Source organism: Parus major, chromosome 1A (assembly GCF_001522545.3).
Source record: "Parus major isolate Abel chromosome 1A, Parus_major1.1, whole genome shotgun sequence".
NCBI lineage: Eukaryota > Metazoa > Chordata > Aves > Passeriformes > Paridae > Parus > Parus major.
This window is the reverse complement of record NC_031773.1, coordinates 8,441,167-8,466,175: the sequence shown is the minus strand read 5'-3', so window position 1 is coordinate 8,466,175 and position 25,009 is coordinate 8,441,167. Positions and strand designations below refer to the sequence as shown.

Here is a 25,009-nt window from a genome sequence, read left to right as displayed (position 1 = left end):
GAATTAAACTTGCCAAATTCATAGGGCAAATAAGATGTGCCTCCACCTTCCCATTAAGCTAGTATAAAGTTTCCAATCCCCTGGTCAAAAAACAAAAGGAAGCAGATAAAAGCATGCAATGAGGAAACTGTTGAAAATAAGTTATGTAATTCTTTTAAATATGAGTAGCTGTCTCAGGCAATCACAGAAAAAGCACATTCAAACTGACAGTCTCTGATAAATGAAGTAACTTTGTGAGCCTTGTATTGTTCTTGCCAAAAAATTACATCTTTCACCACACAGGTATCACTCAAACTTCAACCTCCCTAATGAATGCATCAGCATATGCAAAAACTCCAAAGCCAGAATGAGATTAATGGAATAAATTTAGGGATGCATTAAACAGGAGGGAAGGGCAATAATTACCATTAACACATTTCTTCATTCAACAGTTTTTTCAATCGAAGGCATTGGTTAAAGAAGCACACATTAGGAGACAATGCTGAAGTGTAAGAAAAAGCCTTAAACAGATTGAAAGTACAATAGTTTGCTGTGTCATAGTAGCACCAGTTTCAAAGGAGTTCATAAACATATCTGCTTATGTCTCAAAGCCTTAGCAACCACCTCTACCAGACCTCCTTAATATGCCAAAAATTCACCAGAAGTACTATCTGACAAGTGACTAAGTTTCATACAACACAGATACTTAATTTTAAAAGATTTCAGATGATGAAATGCTCAAGAAAATTTCTTAACAATTCAATAGCTAAAATCCAGCCATTTGTGTCTTCACAGCACAGAGAGCCTGTAGGTAGGAATACAGGGTTAATACAGATTCCATCACCTTACCTCAGCTATGTGTGGCATTGGGTTAAATCCACAGAGATTGCACACGACTTTCTTGCACTCGGTACAGGTATTAAAGTTGGGAGGATCCTTAGAACCAATATTTAGTCCAGTTTTACAAAGGGGACAAGACATTTCAGGTTGGCTAGCTTTCTCTGGTTCCAACAGCCCATCAGGTTTCCTAGCTTCAGCAGCCTGAGGCTTGCTATCTTTAGCCAAACCAGGTTTCTTTTCCAAATCAGATCCTTTAGTTAAAACACTATCCACTTTTGACGGCTCTGATTTTTCAGCTGTAAGAGGCTTGGCTTCTTTCTTTACAGGAACAGCTTTTGGAAGAGGCTGTGCCTGACTAGGCTCTTTGGGGGCTGCTTGAAGGGCTGGAGGCTGTGTTGGAGGCTGGGGCTGCTTTGCTGCAGGACCAGGCGGAGGGGGGCCCGATGTCTGAGAACCTGTCTGACCCGCTGTGGAAATCAAATTTGAGGCCTGGCTGAAGAATGAAGCTCCAAATCCAAAGAGTTTCCCAGTAACTGTTTCTTGTGGTGTTGTAGGCTGAGGCTTAGGGGCATCAGTGATGCCCCCCAGGTTAAGGCTGAAACGCCTCGACTGCTCAGGAGTTTTCTGAGGTGGCTGGGGCTGAGGTGCCGGCTGTGCTGGCACTGGCTTGGGTCCTGCCCCTGCTTGTGGCCCCTTGGGAGCTGGTTTTGTATCAGGCTTTGGGGCTGGTTTTGTTGGTAACTTTTTAAGATCATCTTTTGTTTGTGTTGGCTCAACAGGCTTTGGAGCTTTAGCATCTGCTCTAGCCCCAGGCTGAGATGCAAGCTTGGGGTCTGACTTCTGCCGGGACACTTGTGGAACAGGTTTGGAATCTGGTTTATCCCCAGCTGGATGTGTGTCCTGTGATGGCTTTGCAAGCTCAGGCTTTGGGGAGTCTGTCACTTTCTGTTGAGTTGGTGGTCTGGGGCCTGCCAAGTCCTGCTTCTGCTCTGGTGCAGCAGAGGTAGATACAGTGTCTGCTGCAGGCTTCTGAACACTGGCTTGTTTTTGCTTTTCTTCAGCCTGCATTGGCTTGACCTGATCAGATTTTGGAGTGGCATCTATTTGCTGGGAGGTATCAGTGGGCTCTGCACGGGGCTGTTTTGATTTTACAGGAGGAGACCCAGGCAAGGGTGTTTGCTTTTTTTGTGGCGGAGGTTTCTTCGAATCTGCTAACTGTGAAGGATCAGGTTTTGGAGTTACATCTTTCTTTTGAACAGGCTGTGGCTGGGGAGATGGTTTGGCTGTTGAAGGTGGAATGGGTGTCTTCTGTTTGGGTGCAGGTGGCTGTGGCCCAGGACCAAGACCTGGTGCTAAGTCACCTCCTAATGTTCTTTGCACCTGGCAGTTTAAACAGAGCCACTCGCTGATCTGAAAAAAATAAAGGCAATTATAATTAAGATAAGACAAAGTTAATAAAATAAGCATAACAATAAGTTATTCTAATGTAGGACTTGCTCCAATATTTTAAACTTCTGTGTAAAAAGGGAAAAATATTACAAAAAATGTTTTGCAATTAACAGGCACAGCTGATTATTTTCATTCTTCTCCACATCACTGTGAGTCAAGCTATCACTGAGCCCATGATTCTAATAGCTTCACATTCAATTTATATACAGCTGAATATTGGAGGATAAAAACCCCACAGAATAAAAAAAATTCATTGGAATTTCATGGGACCCAGTGATTCATTTACCGTAATGATTTGCCAGAATAATGACAAATACTGCTAAAATAGTTAAACACATCGAGTGTGCTGACAGAAAACAATAATCAGAATTAAAACACAGTAAATGCATAATTATCTTTAAGCATACATCTATGAAGCTCTTAATACAGCCTGTGCTTTTGCTAATGGTTTAAATTACAGATCACAGGTATTGGCAGTTCATATGTATCCAATGAATTAGCCACGGAGGTGTATAACACAGACCTAAGAATTACCACCAGTTTCTGGGGGCAAGTGCTTATCCAAAATCAGTGAGGAGCTTTGCCTGAGCCCTGATGGTACTTCAAGAGCCATAATTAGGTTTCCCAAAATTCTTTTGTTATTAGAAGTTTTCAGGATAATTACTATACCTCTGTAGACGATAGGCCCCTCTTTTCACACAGAGGAGAAGGAATAATGCAAATAATGTATTTACTCATGTTTCTCATCAATTATAGTTCCTCAAACTTGAAAACATTTTTTTATCATTCCGAAGGAGTATTACATGAGGGGGAAACCATATTTCTGGTAAGACAGAAAAGCCCAGCTTCACCATCTGAGAAAGGATCAAATTGCCTAAAACCTGGTCACGTGTTACTTTCCACACTTTCCATCACTAGCAGAAACATTATAGGCAGCAAAAATGCCATTCAATATGGTACAGAGTCCCATGGGCCTCTACCTGCAAGCAGATATTTAAGCAGGTCACCTGCAGCTCTTCTCCTGTTCTTTAGTCTTTGTGTGAAACACAGGGTGCCAGCTACAGCATTTACACACACCACTGCAACAGACAGAACCACAAGTAGGAGAACACACAGCCCAAGTCTCTTTTCCCTTAAGGGTGAACATTCCTGCATGCTGTTTCTCACTCAGGTCTCAATGGTCTCAGAGTTCTTTTTCAACATAAATGATTCTGTGATGCTATGAAATCTCTACTATACACCATGGAACAAATCTAGAGGTTCTACATGCAAAGGAAGATTTTGTCTGTGTAATATCAGAGCTCACTGGAAGGAAAGAGCTCTGATGGACTCAGGCAATGAATTCATTACTTTGGTGTGCTATTCCAGCCTTTTATTTTTGCAGCAGCAAAAATTAAGAGTTGGATGCAGCTCCCTAAAACACAGTTATTTCAATTATTCTGATGCACATGGTATAAACACACACTCTGGAATATAAGTTCACCATTTCTAACAGCTTCAGAAAGAGATGACAAATTTTGGCCTCAGCTGTAAAGTTCCATTCATAATAAGGCTGCTCTTATCTTCCATTTTCAGTACATTTTTTTTAGATTGTTTAAACAATTCTGTGTTCTACTTGCAAACCATATAGCAAATGACTGCTAAAAAGTGAAAACAACTAAAAAAACCTGGAACACATGTTTAAACTCTGCTTTGAATTATAAAATGAGGACTTGAGCAAGGATTACACTTAGCTTAACTCCCATTTTGTTTGCTTAATGAACACTTCCCTTACCTGATTCTAGATATTAGTAATATAATTTAATTAGATACATACTAATACCATTTCTGGATGAATCCTTAAGGGTTTTCTAGGGCTTAAATGTAATCAAAGACCAGGCTGTCACAGTTGTCTGGCTTTGGCAAAGTAACTAGATTTCTTATATTAGGGAGGTAGGCTCTGCTTCAGTGGAGAAAGACACGATCCTGTGAGGACCTTTTTAATGGTCCTAAGCAAGGAATGGATTTTTCCCTATCCAAAGGATTCTCAGAGATATTTGGAAAACACACTTTCTGTAGGGATTCACTGATTCTGCTTCTTTTTGACACCATGGCAATAACAGGTCTCATATACCTGCACTCATTCAGCTTCCAGGAAATCTAAATTTAAGTCATTATGACACCTTTAAGGCCTCAAATGAAGTAGCTGTAGGGTTGATGGGGCTATAAAATGAGTAGTTTGAATAATTCTTACATTCAAGGTGTCCTGATTCAAATTGAAATTATAAGCATTTAGATTTGTCTTCAACCTGCAGCTTGTCCAGTCCGATCCTACTACCCACTTGGAGTCCAAACAAACATTACTTCTTATGCTACAGATTTCAAAACAACCTTGTGCAAAAGACAAAACCTTAGCCCTCGACCACTAATTTTTCTTTATTATTAAATATATATATATATACATGCATATACATATGTGTATTCTTGGTATGAAACTGAAGCCTCAAAAACCAAAACCAGATTTGCTGCTCCTACAGCTGAACTTTAAAATGAAAAGTACATAAAGTTAAACTTGACTATGCTCTTTTTTAAATGTTTCTGGTTTAAACATAAAATTCCTCCCATGCATTTTAGTGGGAGGAATTAAGTGCCAAAATGCTCAAATCATTATAGGTTACACACATCTTCAAACAAATACAAAACTGTACAAACTATAGTCCTGTGATTGGAACAGTAGGAGTTCAAAATGAAATGTGCTATGTGATACAGTTTTCTGTCAAACACTTGACTGTTTGTTCTACCAAAATTAGAGATTTCCCCTAAATTTTAACAGGAGGAGGCTTCCATTAAATACAGATGCTCTTACACATTATAACAGATGAAACTTACTGCTGCTGCAGATACCTAAAATACTAATGTTTCTCTGTCCTTAAAGGTGTTCCTGGGCCGCAGTTCTGTGACCTCTTAGCTTCTTTCTCCACACTTCTAATATTTTTATGTGGGATTAAAAAAGCAAAAGCTTCTAGAAGAACTTGTGAGCTTTAGTATTTCCTGTCTGTGAAGGACATTCCTCTTTGATGCTAAGAAAGCCAAGCTGTCTGTTTTTTACACCAGTAGATAGGGGTGGGAGCTGGGTCTTATCTCTAGAAGACATCTGGAAGTGACTTTCTTCATTCTGAGAGCCATGCCAATAAATGCCATAACTAGGACAGTAAACTTGACAGATTTCATGCAGCAGTTTTGTTCAGATTTCAACTCCTGAGCAAAGAAAATTGCTGCTTTGTTTTCTAACTGTTGTAGAAACTATATGCCCTCAGAACAACAAAAAATTAAAATGGATTTTATATATTCATCAATCAAAGCATCAACTCTTCTAGTTTGAAGCACCAAATGAACTTATTCAGTATTTTACTAGCAACATCCATGGAGAATTACTTTGAAGAAAATTTTAACACTACATTCTATAAATTATGAATGCATAATAAAAGGCAAGCTAACAGTTGACACCAATAACAAACAGCAACAGTAGTTCAGTCCTTCTCCCCATCACAAACAAAGCCAACACAGTTGAAGGCTGTGAATAGACACAGAATCCTGTGTCTATTCCTTTTTTCAGAAATGGTTGAGATTTGTTCTAACAACACATACCCATCCAAAGCAACAGGAAAGCTGTCAGCAAGTGCATTTCCTGGCATGCTTAATTTCTATCCCTGCAGATGATGTAGGGGAGGAAGAGAATCTATCTTGATTCTATTATTCCAGAAGTATATGAAATATAAATTTTGACTTGCAGACTGAACATATGTCATATAAAAATTACTGGCACACAATATGAATGTGGATCTCAGAAGCCACGTTAACAGTCCTTTTGCAGAACAGAACTGCACTCCAAGTGAATGGGTCTCATTCTCATTTAGAACAGTCATTTGCTGCTATAAAAAGGAACTTAAAATATATATAAAATATTAACATCCCTTTACATTACCACAGATATGTAAATGGACTCTGCTGACACTGCTCAGCTCCAAAGCTTTATTGACAAAATCAGTCTCTAGTCTGAAAACACAGTAACTTACTTGGTCCCTGACAATTTCAAAGAGCACTGACAAATTCAGATTTGGCTCTTAACAGACATTTTTGCCAAGATGATGAGTGAAACATGAAAAATAAAGTGCTCAAGAACACGATTTTATGCAGCTTCGTGCAGTGTGGTAGAATACTCTGAGACAAGAAACTAAATCAGAAAATCCTGTTATGAACAACAAAAAAAAATTAACTACCAGAAACCAAATTAAATTAGTGTGTCAACATACAAGTTAAAATGTCTTCTAGAAGCTTTTGCAGTACTGGAGACAAAGTTTTTTCTTCTACACCATCCTTCCATGAATAAGTTCTCAGCTATGCAAAGTAATTACACTGAACCAAATACTTAACAATTGTACAGAGTATGCAACTGATCCTCATTTCAGGCAAATACATCATCACTGCAAAATACATATTTACCTTCCTTTCAGGTATGAGTTTTCCAGGGAACACTGACTCAAGATGCTCACAAACATGATACTAGATTCTAGTCAGCAGCATGGTCCATGGGTATCCATCCCACACCAATGGTTACAAGCTCTGTAGCTTGATGCTAAACCAATGCTGGTGCAAACTTTTTAACTAGACATATTGAAAAACTATTTTAAAATCTTACTTAGCTGTTCTAAAGCTACTAAAAACTACTGAATGAATGCAGTTATCACAATCTTATCACAATCTTAAAACATATTCCACTACTCTGCTTAAATTACCAATACAAAAATCTATAGTTTGCATATGAATTATGAATGTTTGGGGAACTATTATTTTATAGCTTATCTAGTTAGAACCATAAAGCAAAATAGTGAACATAATCTTTAGAATTTTTTTATGTCAGTATCTCAGGATATCTAAATCTAGTTTTTATAGCCTTGAATATGATTAAGCTGCCTCACACACATAGGAAGGAAAAAGACTTTTAAACACAACTCAGTGCACTGCATCATGCAGTAACGCAACAAATGCTCATTGCTTTCATCACCTGCACTGAGATTTAATATGCCAGAAACACGTGACTGATTGGCAAAAAATCTAACTGCAAATCAAGAGAGTAGCAAAGAAGAGGTTAACAAAGTTCATCTGTGCTGTGCTGAGGAACCATGGAGAGGATTAAGCTGTGTGCTGAGAGCAAGGCTGGGCCGTGCCCAGTGCCCAGCAAACACCGTCCCACATCACATGGCCTCACATAGTAGTAAATTACAGTTGCTGAGCAACAGCAATACGGGCGCAGATGGCTGACTGCAGTTGACATCTTTAGCTATGCAGATTAATTTATTATTTACTTGTGTTAAAAACTGGAAGGGCCAGCTTTCTGGACTGATGAGAAAACACTCCAACATATTGTAGAATATTGCTCAATTAAATTATTGGTACACTATTCCCCATGCAGAGGGGTTTTGCCTCTATGTTCTGCCCTTTATGTAAAAGAGAAAGAAAAAGAAAAGAAAACAAAAAAAAAAACCTGAAAAAACCAAAGGGCATCACTACTATTTCTACATCTAATCCTTAAAGTAAAGCACAACTGTAGGCACAGCCTTCCTCTAAGACAGAAACAACGTGGGAGTTTAAGAATATTCTATGGAGAGGAACAGAATTCTGTACTTCCATACCCCTTTACTGGAGGATCTTTGCATTCCCAAATGTCTGTGTGGCAGTTGTGGCTAAGGGCAGCACTGTAGGGACCATACTGACTTCATTTCATCATAAAAATTGTGAAGAACCCCATTTGAATAGAAATTGTAGTGTTTGTAACACTAGAACACCCCAAGTACTCTTTGTACTAAAGCAAATATTTCACACTTTCATGGCTTTTAAATGACAACTAAACAACTTGTTTGCATCTCCTCTCTGATCAATCTGAACCCAAACTAAAGTCCATCAGGTTTACAGAGCCCTTCTCACTTCAGCACAGTTAAGAGCCTGTATTTAAACTAAAACTTAAAAAAATTTTGAAAAGTCTTGGTTTTTGTTGGAGTTTTAAAAACTCATTTCTATACAACTTATGATGACTATAACAGCTGATAATCAGATTTAGGTCCTTGATTTTTTCTAGTTTTTTCTGTTTTACTTATATAACCCTTAGATTCCGCCCCTGCCAAGTTCACATAGGGTGTACAGATTCAAAATTATTTTCCCTGATATTAAAAGATTTAAGATTTTGTTGCATGTAACTACCCACAGTGATGGCAGTTTTATTCTTGTTTATATCTCATTTCCAGTCAAAGTTGCATTCTGGTTCCCATGTACTACTACAATGCAGCAGGTTCTGGACTGCAAACCACAGGGAATACTTCAATCAACCGCTTCCTTTACTGTCATGTAATAAACAAAGATTTAATAGAGTAATTTCTATTAATTTTATTGTAAGTATAAGAAAAACTTATTTGGATTCACCACAAGAATTATAGTCACCTTCCTTATTTTAAATTATTATATATTATTCTCCCTATACAACCTAATCATAATGAAAATAACAGATTATAATTAATGCCTTTCTGACTGTTTAAATCTCGTTTAGTTACTGATCCTACTTCATGCCCAAGTATGTTTAGAAGATTTAGAATTGCAGGATTTTAATAAAAACAAATACAAATACCAAAAACTTTAAATATTTGAAATACTATATTATATTTTTGAATCAAATGTTGTGATATGATTGTAAATAAAAAGATAGGCAGAAGGAAAGCAAAAAAAGAAAAAAATTAAGGCAATAAAATGTAGTACAATTGATATGGAAAATTCCTAGCCCTACCAAAAAAAATTTAAAAAATAGACATCCATTCCCAAACAAAAATTTACAATAACAACAACAAAAAAAAAAAAAAACAACAAACCAAAAAAAACCACCAGACTGAGTAAAAAATTTTTCATGTGGAATTGAAAAATAAATGTGCAATCCAGTAAAAAATTCTACTTGATCAGAAACCATACAGTCTACTTTGAGAGAGTCAACTGTTTGGGGTTTCTTAGCCTTCCTCTTGGAATTTTTATCCCTCTTCTTTTTTCCATTAGGATTAAGTCACCTTTGGTACAGACACACTGTTTGAAAAAAAAAATATCAGAAACAATAAAATATTTTTAAGAATTCACTTCATCTCCACTCAGAAGAACTTTTGGCATGTAAATAAATCCTATCTCAATACACAGCTTCACATTACTTGAATGTACAATTTTCATTAAGTAATGATGTATAAAATTATACCTGGCCTCATGATAAATTTCAAATGGTCTCTTAGAATGGATGAAATATGATCTCATGTAGATAAAATTCATGTAGAATAATCCCTCCTCAAAAACCACCTAGAAGACAGGCATCCACATATGCACAGATCCACATGACAGGTGAGAGCTCCTCCAGGAGCTGAGCCCACACAGCCAAGTGTCCAACATCAACAGTTTTAACACTCCACTTGATTGTCAGCTTTACAGATGACCATCAGAAAGAATGTAATGACTTTGTTGCTACACTTTTAACCCTTGCTCACTCTGTGTTGTAGGTATCTTCCAATAACTAATTCATAGGGAATGAAAATTTACTCCAGCTATTGAGCATATGCAGCGATCATTTAGATTTAACTACAGCAGTTCATGCATTTTGTCTTTTTTCCCCAAGATGCCTTTGTTCATTTTCAGAAAGCCTACTCCTTTTCGAGTGCTCTAATGGGCTGAATCTTTTTTAGGAGGTGCTGGTTTCTGTTGCTAATGGCTCATGGGAGTGGGTTTAGGAAAATAAAATGGTAAAGAAATTAGAAAAATAAGTCACCACATAATAAAATATACACTTCCTACAAGGTTCTGATGTACATGAAAGGAAAATGGAATAGAGTACCAGTCCTCAAACATGCTTATATAATTTTTCCATTACTTTATGCAACTGTTGCTAGGCAGTCATGTGCCATGGTGATGAGTGGAGCATGAATACCTAGACAGATTAGAGAGACATATGTTGCTGAACATTTATGTATGGTGCATTTTCACTCCAGACTGCTGTGCAAAAGTAAGACACCAACTATCCTTCTTCCCCAAGAGGACTGCAATGTCAGATGGTTCAGAGAAACTGTTCAAGGGGTCTGACCTTGTGGCAATACAGGTATCACTTTCTGCTCTAAGTTACAGAGTTCTCTCTAGTGAGTTAAAACAGACAGAGTGCATGTACTACTGAATTTTAAATAGAGGTTTAAATGAATAAAATGAATTATTTTTTTAATCTGCATTTTAAAATGGCTTTACAGTGTATGCAATCTACTTCCTAAGCCAGTTTTTAAAGCTTGTTAAACTCTGTTCAGGATCAGCTAGAAATATATAACACAAAAATTTAGAAAGATCTACATTGGAAAAATTATTTACTTGATTAGTTTTGGAGACTGAGCTACCTTGTAAGAAACTTGTAAGGACACTGTTTAGGAAAGCAATTCCAGCAGTAGCACAAGGGAAAAATTTTAGAAGACAAAAGTAATTTTTTTTTCCTAAATAAATGCCTTCCACTCCCCACATCCAATTTGAAATTATTGCTTCCCTATAAGTAGCGTGTTTAACATAAGAAATAAAATCAGATGCTGTAAAGGACATGGGAAAAGCACAATGCAGGGTTCCAGAATCATTAAACATGGCAAAAAAAAAAAAAAACCAAAAAACACCAGGGAAAGCTAAAGTACAACAGTAATGTCAGCAAGTGCATGGCTAAGACACAGATTTTTGGTCAATAATATTTCAGGAGAAAAAATACAAGAAGCCAAAAGAAAAAAATTGCACCATAAGCAAAAAAACTGACAGCCAAGTCACAAACCATGATCTTCCTGATAGATGGGAAAACATGGGTAAAGTATTGTGAAAAAGTAATCAGAAAATTTTATTAATAAGCTAAACACTTAAAGGAAACAGAGTAGAAGGAAAATTTGATAATAACTCAAATGAGAACCTTGGTAGCTGAAATAAGTGAATTTTTGTACATGCCAGAGCAGGTTCTATTAACTTTGATCCAAATGTTCAGTAATAAAGTCAGATATGATTTTTGTTTCACTTCAATGGTAGACTGGAGCAGGACACCCACAACGAAGTTTCAGCAAGACAGCTGGTGGTGCAAAGCTGAGCAAATGAGAAAAGCCTGAGTGGGAGTCAGGAGATTGGAACTAATAGCTGAATAAATTAGATGTCCAATACCTTCATCTACTAAAATGATTTCATCATGAAGTAAATGCATATCCTGTGTTTATTTCAATGTGAAATATGAAATTCAAATCTGCTTTTACATATGTATGCAATCAGTCTTAAATGCAGCTGTATTTATTGTCTGAAAGTCCTGAATTTCACACTTACAGAGTACCCACTTCAAAAACTAGTAGCTATTCACAGAATTTCCAAATACTTGGAAACCTTCTTACATAAACTCTCTCTCAAAACCTGTTTCATTTGAACACACTGAAGTTGTTGACCAATTCCATAGGGAATCTGAAGCTTTTAAAGGAAGGCAAATGTGGGGTTTCAAGAGACTCCAGGAGCACGCTACAGACACAAACTCAGTGCTCACAAATAAATGTAAGAAGTTCTATCCTAAAAACATTGTCAGAATTTGAAGGCAAAGGTTTGCAATAAAACTTCCTCGTTGACTTTAATATCAATACATCACATTTCTTGTCTGTTATATATCTTTTTTTACATTGACAAAATGTCCTTTCTTATGTAGACCCTGAAATGTAGACATCTGGTTAGTTGCAGATGCTCTGAAGTTTCTGCACAGATAGATGTTCAAGTCACTCCTTTTCCAGTCCAGACTTCAATGTCAGCTATCTCAATCCTCTATTTCCCCAAACTCAAAGATGACATTACACTCCTAAACCAAGCAAAGTGCTACCAGTGGTTACTGCAATTAGTTTTTTTGGCTTAAATTTGCAATTTTAATAAAAAAAAAAAAAAAGCAACTGTTTGTTACCAGGTATCCACAAATAAACATGTGCTGGAAAGCAAACCAGCAGCTAGCAATGTCCTTAAATCATTGTGGTACTGAGTACACAGGTTGCCCAGAAAAGACTGTCAGGCCTCCATCCTTAAAGATATTCAACACTGGCTAAACCTGCTTTAGGTAACACTTTGAGCAGAAGTTTAGACTACATCATATCCAGAGCACCTTTGTAGCTTCAGAAATACCTTGATTCAATTTTAAATAAACAGGTAGTACTTATCAGGTTCAAAATACAGTAGTAGTCTGTACTTCCTGTGTGCATCTCAGATCAGCTAAATTAATACCAAAGCAAGACAAAAAAAAAAAGTTTTACAAATATCACTTCTGATTATCATTAGTTAGCCTTTGGTGCCAGGTCTACTATGCTTGAATTTCCATAAATTGATAAAAGTGCTGGTAATGAACACAAACTCCAATTACTTTGCAAATTTAAAAGTAGCATATCAGGATGTAGAAGAAACTGATCAAACAGTCACATCAAGCCTTATTCCCAGGCAGAGCAATAAAGGATATGTATAAGCAATAAATCAAGCTACCACAAATATAAGGTTAAAATAAATTACTTTGAAGTCCTAATATTGCTTTCTATTCCATTTTTATGCTATAGAATTACAGAAAGAATGGTAATCAAGGTGAGAAATAGTCCACAGAGATCTTAACATCCCACAAGAACGAAATAACCCATATATCACCAAGTCAAATTCATGACTCAGGCTTTCAACTATTACAACTGAACACTGACACAGTTGTAAAGTAAATCCACTCCACATCCCTTCCTAAATTTCATACTGCAGCTATGAAGATTTTTTTTTCCTTAGTTCTTATAGCAGAAAAGATTATTTATCTACAAATATACTTGCATATGAGTATTGTGGTCAGATTATAAACACAGACAGCAGGTGATTAAGAACAACCAAAATGAGACAAAAGTCACACTGGGGTTTCTCCTCTTTTTATATGAAGAGATGAGAGCACATTTCTAAATATATATGAGCAGAGAACCATTACCTTCCTTTATTTCTTCCACTTTCACCCTGTTTTACTCATAAGCAGCTTTCTGAAATAGCATTAATTTTTTACTGAACTTGTTAAATTATCATTATGGTATACTCTGTAATACCATGTAGTACATCTGATGTTTCAACATAATAACGGTAAACTGAATTCTTTGCTCTGTTAGTGAACATCAGTTTGAAAATTACTCACCTCTGTGATATGAGGATTAGGATTGAATCCACACAGGCTGCAGACTACAGTGTGACACTGGGTGCATGTGTTGTAGTTGGCCTTTTCAGGAGTGTGCAGCAGCAGCTCGGTGGTTGTACAAAGAGGGCAGAAGGTTTTCTTTGGGGCAGACTCGGTGGGTTGACTTGCACCAGCTTGCTTTTGCTGCGGGGGTTTGTCAGGCCCTGGCTGCTGGCCGGGCGGTTTTGTAGGTCCTGCTTGCTGTGCCGGAGCTTTTGTGGGCCCTGCAGTCTGAGAGGGTGGTTTCGTAGGCCCTGCCTGGGGTGGCACTTGTTTTGCAAGCCCTGTTTGCTGCAGAGGTGGCTTCCCAGATCCAGGCTGAGGTGGTTGTTTTGCAGGTCCTGTTTGCTGAGCAGATGGCTTTTCAGGTCCAGGCTGCTGAGAAGGCTGTTTTGGAGGCCCTGCCTGCTGGGAAGATGGCTTCACAGGACCTCCTTGCCATGCAGGCTGTTGCGATGGTTGTTTCGCAGGTCCTGGCTGATGTGATGATGGTTTTGTGGGAGGTGGTACTTGGGATGTTGTTTTAGTGCTGTCTGGTTGCTGTGGAGATGGTTTTGTTGGGCCTGATGAAGGTTTTGCAGAAGCTTGTTGCTGAACAGGTTTCGTTGGTTCTGACGGTTGTGGCTGAGTTTTTTGTGGTCCTCTCGGCTGGGGTGGTTGTTTCGCTTGCTCTTGCTTAGCATCTGCTGGTTGGCCATGGCCTGGTTTCTGAACTTGCTTTGGTTCCCCAGGCTGCTGCTGCTGAGGCACTGGCTTGGAAGACTCAGTTTGTTGGACAGTAGGTCTGACAGGTCCTTGTTGACCAGCTGGCTTTGGAGTCTGTGGTTGAGCTGGATGTTTCGCAGGGCTCCTCTGCTCTTCAGGTTTCCCTTGCTCTTTTGGGGCAACTTTTTGTTTCCTACCGGCTTCTTCATGAGTTGTATCTGAATCTGATATTAAATCAAAAGGATTGAATTTGTTCACAACAGAAGTGACTGCACTCAACGGATTGGCTTCTGAGAGAAAACTGGGCATCATACTTGGCTTCTGATCTTCTTTAAAATCAGTCCTGGACTTTGATTCTCGTAGACTAAGAGTAGAAGGGCTCCGTCCAGGTGCCCGTTGTTCTGTCTTCAGCACATCTACGGTTCTGCTTTTACTCAATCCTGGTGGTCCTGGATCTGGAGGCTTACCTGGTTGTCTGGGATGGCGGCTTGTATCAAGTTCAGGATGTCTGCAGAGAGAAAATGTAATAAAATTAAAATAATGCATAATACAAGAAAAAATAATTAAGATATATAGCAGTAATCCTGGAAGTGCACTGGTAGTGCTGTGAAGTTTCTCAGTGCTTAAGCATTTTCAAGGCCAAGGCTTATAATAAAGTACACGTGAAAAGTATTTAAATAATTATTCTTTAAAGGCTTATACAAGTATTCAGTCATAGATATGTTTTATTCTTTAGAAAATAATCTAATACAACAACATTTAACCAGATACCTTTTTTTTCGGAATTCTGAAGAGATCAAAGCTAGAACTTCGTTTTATACCTATATCCAAATTATTAACTCTCCACTCTACTCCTCGGGATATAAAAACAAGGAAACAGAAGACTAAAAGAAACAGAAGTGTCAAAATTAACAGATCAAACAGCCGTATAAAAAACCCCAAAAATAATGCACAGTGCCAAATGCTTATGCACTTGTGTTCTGGATACTTGGACAAAAATTGGATATATTTACAATTCAATATGCAGCAGGGATTAAAACTCCTAAAATTCATGTTAAAGAGTATATAAGTCTTCAGGGTATATTTTACTTCATAAAGTATTTATTTTGGCACCCATCCACTCACAAATCAGACCAGTTCTCCCTCAAATAAAACAGACTTCAGTTCACAGTTAGCCCTGAACCTTTTTCTTCTTCTTTGCAAATAACTACCGTACTCCTTCTCAGCATCATCTCAACAATTCATACTGACCAATATTAAAAAAAAAAAAAAAAGCCCTGCCACATTATTATAGAGAATTGGGAAAAAAATCCATGCAACTGTATTTTGCTATATATTCATACAGGAGAAAATGAAATTAAGAATGTAGAACCCAAATCAAGACCATGGATTAATATGTGGCATTGTATTTTACTTGTTGCTATACTTGGCTGTAGCAGGGGAAATGATATTTTATTTGCTGTTAATGCTCTGGGATGTATTAGAATATTCTATTAAGTGCTATCTCTAAGCTTCTGCTTAGAACAGTGTTCTCTTCAGTGTCACAGAAATGTTGCAAATATAAAACTTTCATTTTGTAAGAACCAGTTGGCTGTGATTTTAGTTTGCCAGACATTACATTTCTTCTTGGGTACTCATAAGCTAAATAAACAATCACTTATTAGATCTACCTGCATTCCTTGACTATAAATAGACAAATAAATGCACAATTTAAAGAATTTTTTTTCAGAAGTCTGCAGAACCATCTACAGTAGTCACATTAAAAACTGTATTTTATATCACTAATATGTCACTGTGAGTTTAGCAGTACTTCTGATTAACATTTAGTTTCCATTCCATGGCTAGCAATGGCAATACAGAAGGACAAAGCTAAGTGGCAGACATTTCTGTGTGTGCAATTCTCATAACACAGGATTTCTTGTAATCTTGTAACTGACTTTTTTGTTAATTAAAAATTTCCTCAAGTAATACTTGTTAAGGACAAACTATTTCCAGCTTTCCACAATTCCATTTATCCTTTCCCATTCTTCTGTATATATTGACTGCAATATTTGGAAGTCTACGACCTTAATGTGTAACCCACTGAAGTGAGTAGGTGTTTTACCACTGGCATCAGTGAACATTGATTAATTCATAAAGATGATAGTTCAGAAAAGCCCAATGATAATCTAATTCTTTCAAATATTATCTTTCAAAAGTATTTTTGCTTATTAAAAGAACAATTTTATACTCTTATTAGCAACTAGGTAGGTATACCTGCAGTTCTGTTTCTGGTTATTTAGATAAGTGCTCTAGGTTTATCTGAAGAAGCACTGCTTACCATATGAAGACATTTCAACTATTTTATTAGCAGCAGCCTGGTACACTTCAAGCATTCATGTTTGCAAATGTTCAAACTCTTGGAAGGATCCATTCAACAATGATAAGAGTGGAAGGGGGGGAGCGGAAGAAAAAATCAACAGTGCCATTGAAAGTCAGGTCCAGAAACAGCACATCATGCCCAAACCTTACAATGTGAAGGTAGAATAGAAGCGGGGAGGGGGGACCCCCAAATAAAAACCCAAGAGAAAAAATCCAACCATTTTCAAAAATTTAACTAGGAAATTAGCAAGAAAAATAACCATGGATTGGAAAATTCTGCTCCAGCTTGCATTTTTATCAAATAATGTGTTCCATAAATTTCCACTTGATCAGATATCAGGCTCTGAAATGAGATTAAAACCCATGAATCTAGGAAATAAACTCAGGTGATTCTCTTCAAGGCTATTGGTATATTCTGAAGACCTGACTTGTCTTGCCTTTCTACATAACAATGTTTCTAAGCAATGGAGACAGAGCATGGTTAACTAGTGAAAGAGAAAGCCTTGAAAAGACAAGCTTCTTGAGAAATGTTACTTCTGTCAAAAGCCAGGATTTGCTCCACTTAGTCTGAGGTACCTGAGAGCTGAAGTCTTCTTTTCCACAACCATTTTAGAACCAACTGCAGACTGATAGTGAAAAATCTTAATTGAACTGGAGAATCAGAATCCTCAAACTACATCTTGTATTTATTTGACAAGAATTTTCTAACTTTCAAATCTTTTAAATCATGAAAAACTGGCAGTTGTTTTAAAGACCTCAAACCAGACCCAACATACAAAATAACGTAGTTCTTCTTCACATAATGCTTTTATTTTTGTTGCTGTGTTTTCTCTCACTTTGGTCTTGATTCATGGAACTCATCTCTAATCATTTACATATTACAGCCAAATCAAAGCTTGCTTTGGAGTAAGCAGAGATTTAACAAAAAGACTATTGGTCTAGTTCTTCAATTCCATTAACTATAAACACCTGTTAAGAAGGCATGCCTTTTCCCCATTCATCAGTATTAATAGTTTCCAAGACAAATGCAGTAGCAAAGCAACTCAAAGGCAGATAGATCTTTCCATATCTACAGACAAGACATGAAATGATAGATAGAAAAAGATATGTATGATAAGCCTATGCATACTCCAGTGGCTAACTTTTTAAAAATATATATATTTCCTCTGGAAAATACACCGTAAGTATACTTCAGAAGTGCAACACTCAGCAAGACTTCTTAGCATTTCTTATAAAAATGCAGCAAAAAATTTACTGATATCTATGGTGACCAACTTACTAAACTGGGAAAACAAACAAACAAAAACCCCAAGCAGCTGCATTAGATGGTGATATATTCAGTTGGCCATCTAATCCTTTCAGATATAGAATAATTCCTCAGGAAGTGAACGCTAGCAGAATTACATAGTCATTTGATGAAGCTAGATCAAATGGAACTTGCTTACAAATTGACTGTGTTTGTTTCAGATAAATTTCCCAACCATGAATTTTCTGAAAACAAGTAATTGAAATAGGATAGAAAGATTTCCATAGATCCAAAATATCTCACTGGAACCTTAAGAATTAAACTTTCAATTAAAAAAAATAAATAAATTAGTAGGAACATATTAATTTGACAGTTCACTTTAGGTGCTCTAGATCTAAATGCTTATATTAAAATTCACAAGACTTAAAAGCTCAAAGCCTACAGAAGTTCTAGAATGTACAGCATTCATTTTCAGGTGGTAAAGTGATGCAACTATGGTACCTGACACATATATTACTTCCTATTATAAAGTCTGTATTTACAAAAATTGCTACCTCAGGATACCATCAACAGTAAGGAATTCTTACTTTAGCGTTATTTTGGGAGCAGGAATGAGAGCATTTAGAATAGGAAATAATTAAACTCTAATGGAAATCACACAGGAAAAATCAATTTAATATGTTAAAAACTAACAGACAATACAATAAGGACACTGCCAAAATGCAACACTATATGGACTGAAAGACAGAATTCCTCTTTTGACCACACTGTCGCTTAAAATCTGGACTGAAAAGAAAAAAAAAAAAATAAAAAAAATTAGTTCCAGTTTTAGAAGGGTTTTGTTTGGATCAGGTTCTTGATAATTGCTGCTAACATTCTTGGTAGCTCTCAACAGCAAAGGAAACAAACAGCAAGAGGAGCAAATAAAGGCACAAACCAAGAGACAAGTAGTAACTTCATTACAGTGGGACAGGCACGAAGATACTATGATGGGAACCGCTAAAATAGTCAAAGCTGACATTCTGACGCAAGGTAGAAGGCTGCAATTCACAAATTTAGAGTCCCTTTACTTTAAATAGAGGGTGGGAGTATGATATGCTAACAGGATCAAAGTAACTTCTGATATAAATATGTTTGTAGGAAAGCAGCCATTTATAAATGCAGAGACAGTCAAATTGCAATGAGTTCAGCCTATTCCAAAGACTTCCAAGAACATTTATCTTTATTTTTTCATGCTGATGTTCCAGTAAAAAGTAAGTTTCAAAGTATTTGTGTCTTTGTTCATAGATGGTTATACAAAAGGGAATTTTGAGCTTCGTTTCATGGAACTAAAGAATATTTCTTTTCCTCATTAATACTATAGAAACCGTGCAGAGACCTGAATTGAAGGCAAAATTTTATTTTACACACAGTGCATAATGCCTGATCAGTAATTAAGCAAGACATGAAACAGGAAGATTTGACTTCCAATTTTAAAAAATGGAGACCATTAACGCAGGTATAATCTCAGTGACTCCAGTAATTTGCCCAAGAATTAATTTAGTCCCACCCTCTTTGCCTCTCTTCTAGAATTCACTTATATAAACTTGATATTATATAAACTGAATATGCTTTTATGTGGAGTGAGGTCAATGCACCGTGAAACTCTCGAGGAGGCTCCTTTCAGCTCCCTCCTTCAAGACAAACAACACACCCAGCCCCGGAGTCGGAGAGCAACAGAGGCGCCGGCCCCGGTTGACGGCCCGGGCGGGAGGGGGTTCAGGACCGAGGACAGCGACACGCGGCCGGAGGAGGGCTCAGCACCACGGACAGTGACAGCCCCGAGGAGCCGGCCGGGGAGCGGGGCTCGTTGCACGTCGGGCTGAGAATTCGCTGAGGGGCAGGGAAAGAATGGGGAAGGAAATTATCCCAGCCTTCGCAGAAGCACAATGAGGTAAAGTCATGACTCTCCAGAACACTGAATAGCCTGGCAATCAATTTAATCTATCATTTGACCTCTCCCGTTCCAACTAATAAAGGCAAAAAAAGGAAAAGAAAGAAAAAAGGGATGAAAAATAAGGGTGAAAATATAGACTGAAACAGACATCCTAAATCCATCACTATTTAATAAAGCCAAATGAGAGTTGTAGAGGTTCAGAATTGGCAGAGTAACAGCCAGCAAATGTATTATGCACAAAAGCTTTGGAAGATTCAACAAGATGCTCTCTCCAGACGCTTGCAGAATGCATCCGCCCCGGGGAGAGCTTCCCTGGCTACTACCGGAGCTGTGGGGTATCCAGCCCCGTGAAACACACACCCGCACACAGAAAACCAGAACGGTGTCTGCACATCTCTCCCCGCCCCGACACAGAAACTGCCCGTGCTCCAGATCAGTGCAAGGGAGGAAAGGAGGGCGCAGCCCACGGAAACGGGGACCGCCGTTCTTGCCGGAGGCCGCCGTGCTGGGAGAAGCCAGAGGGTGCAGGCTCCGTCCGGGTGCCCGCGCCCGTGCAGCCACCCCTTCCCTCCCTCTGCCAGCAAAATGGAACGCCGGCTCCGGGTGCAGCGGGCCCAGATCATATTGCGACTCGCCCCCCGCCCCACCGCGAGGAGACGGAGAAGGGGGAAGGGAGGAGCGGGAGAAGGGAGATTTTTTTCCGTGCATGCCTTTGCATGGGAGGCGGCTCCGCGCCGGCGAGGTTCCCTCTGGGCAGCCCCTGCGCCCTTGACATGACAGCGGCGATCTGCCTCCTCTCCTCCTCGCTCAGCTTGCTCAGGTCCGCCTCCACCCCGGCCGGGACCAGGCTCTGCAAGGGGGGCGCGGGGCCGCCGCCATCCCCGGCTGCCGCCGCCCCTTCGGGGAAGGCGCCCAGCCCTTCGCCTCCTTCCAGGCTCGCCTCGTTGCCCATGGCCGCCGCGGCTCGCCGCCTCTCCCGTCGGGCGCAGACCGGGCTGGGGGGCGGCTCGCAGCCCCGCTCCCCCGCGGGCGCTCAGGGCTCGGCGGCCGCCACCACGGCCCCGCGCGGCGGCAGCGGCGGGGCCGGGCTGGGGCTCGCTGGCTGCCGCCGCGGCTGCCGGGGGAGTGCGGCGGTGCCGCCCGCCGCGCTCCGCCGCCCCGCGCAGCGCAGCGCATGCTCCGGGCGGGCGGCTCCCCCCGCGCTCCGGGCCCGCCCCGCGCCACGGCCTTTAAAGGCACCGCCGCCCCCGCCCCGCGCACCCGCCGCATCTCCAGGGACCGAATGGGGACCCGCAGCCGGCCCTGCGGGTGCTGCCTTCCGCTCTCCTTCCCTCTGCGGCCAAGGACGTGCTTGCGAGCAGTTAAAGCTTGAAGAAGCCTCTCTCGCTTAAAGCAGTACTGGAAGAGGCGTCTGGTGGACACCCCTCGTCCAACCAATCCCTTCAGAGTCAGTGAGGTCGGATTACTCTGTGCCCTGAACAGCAGTTCTGAATGTTCCCGTGGATGGAGATTTTACAGGTTCTCTGGGTCTGTTTCAGTACTGGACTACCATCGTGATGACTGTCTCCAGCATATCAGTGTCATTCCAGGACCGGTCAGCCCCAAACTGGACCCTGTACTCCTAATTCAGTTTCACAACTGCTGAATATATTGAGAAGAATCATCTTCTCCCACCTTCTGGCCAGACTTGAGGTAGCAGAGGTCAGTCTTCATCACAACCACCTACTGCTGGAATGTGTTTCACCTGGATGTTTGCAGCAAAGCTGCTTTTGGGACAGCCTATCCTGGTGCACGGAGTTACTCCTTCCCAGACAGACTCTCACTTGCCATTCTTCAATTTCAAGATGATCCTTCCAGTCCATCCTCCCACCTGGATGGAACAGAGTGGCCCTGCTCTTTATTGTATCTACTTTTCTCCAAGCTGAGATTTGCAGAGGGTGAATTCTATGCCTTGCTCTCATCAGTAGCAGAGATGTTGCACACCAATAGTCAGAAAGATACAAATAGTAACACACCAGCAGTTGGACGTGGTGCAAATAACCCCAGCTGGTTTGAGCCCTCTATTCAGTCTATTTTTCATCAGGTCTCCCTAATTTGACTATGAGGATATTATAGTTGATCATTCTGAAGCCTGATGGAGTGATTTGCCTGGGGTTAAACACATGCTGTCTGTTTTTAATAACCTTCCTGTCTTTTGTCTGCTTGGATAGGGCTTCTAAGAGGACTTGCTCTGGAACTTTCCCAGGAAGGGAAATATTTGTCCAACTGGCCATATTTGTCAAACTGCCTGGTAGTTCTCTTCTATATCTCCTTTTTGAAGATGGGTACAGTGATTGCTTTTTTGCTGGTCACTAGGAAACTTTCCCAGTGACTTTCTGAAGATGACTGACTTTGCAGTAGCATCATCTCCCTCATCACTTTTTCATCCATCCTATTTGGTGCCATAAAATTCTGCATATGCAACTGGTTTAAGTACTCTCTAATACAGCTACATCTCTGTCTCTCTGCTACAGCTCACGCTTTCACTCAGAGACCTGGGAGACTACAGGACAAACCCAATCCTTAAAAGCCACTAAGTGCTTTGGCCTTTCGAAGTCTTTGCCACTAGTTTTCCTCATTGATCAGAGCCAAGTTTTTACCAAATCCTTCCAAAGATCTTACTAAATTGTGGCTACATTCTCCACATTCAAATGTGTTTGTTAAGCAACTAGATCTTCATAAATATAATTTGTTTTAGTAAGGAGGATGTGCCAGCATTTTGTACTCTTGCTTGTTTCCTTCTTTATCTCCATTAATCTTTTGCTTCAGACACAGCTGTATGCAGATGAGCTCCCAAAATGACCTACATAAGGATGCTGTACAAATATTTATAGTGCTCTTGTAGTGTAGCAATCAGGGATCATTTTTCCAGCACTGGTTCACAGGAAGTGATGAAACTAGTAGCAGTTGGGGGCTTTCTGCTTTTCTCTTGAGTAGCTCCAAGTTACCCATCAAAAGAGCAGCTCAGCAGAGAACATGATAAAGCACAGAGGGAAAACTGTTTTAGTGGAGCAGCATGTTAAATGGTTGCCTCTTCACGTGGTGTTCTAAAATATCAGGTATTTCTGTCCTTCAGCTGGGTAGTCTGAAAGTTTATAATGTTCCTAAATTAAAGTTTTCTAAACAAGTAACCTTATACTTCTTTATTCAAAGCCAAATAAGTGACTAGTTCTTCTGACTCAGAACGAGAAATTGTCTTATGTTTAAAATCAGATGGCATATGTTGAGTGTAGATGCAGACAAAACAAGCAAGATCAAAACACAATAAATTCACCCAAACAATTAGAAGTGGGGAAACAAGAGTTCTGCTGATGCTTATTGTTTAAAACTATATACACTGTTTCTATTTCACTGTTAACCTGTCCTGAGTTAAAAAAACAGGAGGAAGAGAAGTAAGATGAGCTCAAAAAGAGGCAAAGGATGAGAAATGACCTTCTGTGGGAAGTTCATTATTGGCTTCACTGGAGCCAAGGATTTTACCTTAAAAATTATTATGATTTCAAATATCTTAGGGATTTTTGTGGAAACTCTCTTTTCACAGTTCTGTGACATTTACCTTTTCTTATGAAACAGAATGAAATCAATAGTTACATGTTCTAGAAGTCCTGCTGCAGACCTCTTTTCCCTACATCCTATAGTTTCTACATCTTTCTCCCTATGTACTTTATGTTCTGTCCAAAAAGTGACAAGAACTCTCTCATTTTGGTGTTACCAATGAAACTCATAAACCAATGAAACTCACAAACTAATGAGTCATAAGATTCTGTTGTAACAAGGAAAGAAAAGTTATCAAATTAATCAGCCCATTTCTCATAAATTGTAATATCTAACTTGCAAGAACCTGCTCAATGGTGCCAGGATAAAAACCCTTATAAAAAAAATTTGCTTAATGTCTAGCACAGAAAAATATGATTAAAACACTTTCAGAGATAAAACAGTCTTTTTTTTTATAGTGCATGCAAATTAGAGTTCTTTCTGCAAATTTAGAGGCAGATATGCAGAAACAAGTTGCCTTTTCTTTGATACTAGGTAATATAAAAAGGATAATCATGAATAGCAGCAAATCAAGCTACTCTTTGAGGACCTGTTCACAGTTTTTGTAAAATCTTCATTGTGTCTGTTTGAATCCAAAATAGAGCAGCAGAATCACAACATTTATATATTTTATGTTGAGACCATAAGTGTCATTTTTATCCCAGCAAAATGAAGGCACCATATATTTGAAGTGATGTAACTTGGTTCACATTAAACACTATGTTTTATGAGTAATGGAGTACTTTCATCAGAGCCTGACCAGTTTGGTATGAAAACTAGATGCATCAGATCTCCAAGGGAGCCAGTCCAAGTTAGAGCTGAGTTTGCAGTCGCAGCACAAGGACATCAGTTCATCTTTTGCCAGTGCTGAATCCTATCTGGGGCAAGGGAATCTCAGTTAAGAGTGTATCTGCAGCACTAAAATGAGTGCTTGAAGTTAATTTACTGATTAACAACATTGAAGATATCAAATTTTCTCATCAGCAGGCTACTTAGTATAGATGTGCTCTTTACATTTTCATTGAGAAAAAGCCATTTAGTGCATAGAAGTTGGAGAAGTAATGCTAAGATCATCAGAAGAAAGGAGGAGGTCAGTAACACCTTGGCATGAACTAGCAAAATGGGAGAAACTTTTATTTCTTAATAATATGCCTGGCACTGTGCCCAGACAAAAGTGAAGAGAGTAGAGTTGTGTTAATTGTTAGTGATTACCAGAGACTGTACTGATCAGTAGCACAAAAGAAGAGAGAAGAAGCTAGAAGAGAGACTAGAATTTGCATAAATATGTTTATAAAACTCTACACGTTAATAATTTTATATTCCAACTTGTACAAATACTTCATTAAATGTTGCAGTGCTCCTATCACATTTATCTACCTCATTTCAGAAATACAGAGACTGTGGAGTTAAAAAGAGATGGCTAAGATGCATCTAGCAGTTAAGTCCATCTGCTACACAGGATGAGCAATGCCTTGTAATGATAGCTCTCACCAACAAGGCTTGTCTCACAATCTCTAATTCTGTGTCAAAACTGCACATCTACACACCAACAAAATTTTGGCTAAATACTGCACAGCAAATGTTCATCAAGATCATGACTACTCTTCAGTCTCACCTGAATTAGCTGTCGCCAAAACAACCAGTAAATTATGAT

At 39.1% G+C, this 25,009-nt stretch overlaps 1 protein-coding gene across 7 annotated transcripts in view; it reads right to left on the bottom strand.

Annotated features, from left to right (window-relative positions):
• Window positions 1–20,783, bottom strand: part of PCLO (piccolo presynaptic cytomatrix protein) — a 314,143-nt gene extending 293,360 nt beyond the window's left edge. For 5 of the 7 annotated variants that reach the window (XM_015627653.3, XM_033514290.1, XM_015627655.3 and 2 more), the window contains exons 1-3: window positions 20,493–20,781; window positions 13,496–14,747; window positions 829–2,229 (exon numbers count right to left, since the gene is read on the bottom strand). In XM_015627653.3, coding sequence (XP_015483139.1) covers window positions 829–2,229; window positions 13,496–14,747; window positions 20,493–20,734 — 2,895 coding nt within the window. In that variant the 5' untranslated portion in view covers window positions 20,735–20,781. Of the gene's footprint in view, window positions 1–828; window positions 2,230–13,495; window positions 14,748–20,492 lie in introns of all 7 variants that reach the window. The other 2 variants (XM_015627659.2, XM_015627658.2) reach the window with 1 other exon arrangement.
• Window positions 20,784–25,009: the final 4,226 nt, after the last annotated feature.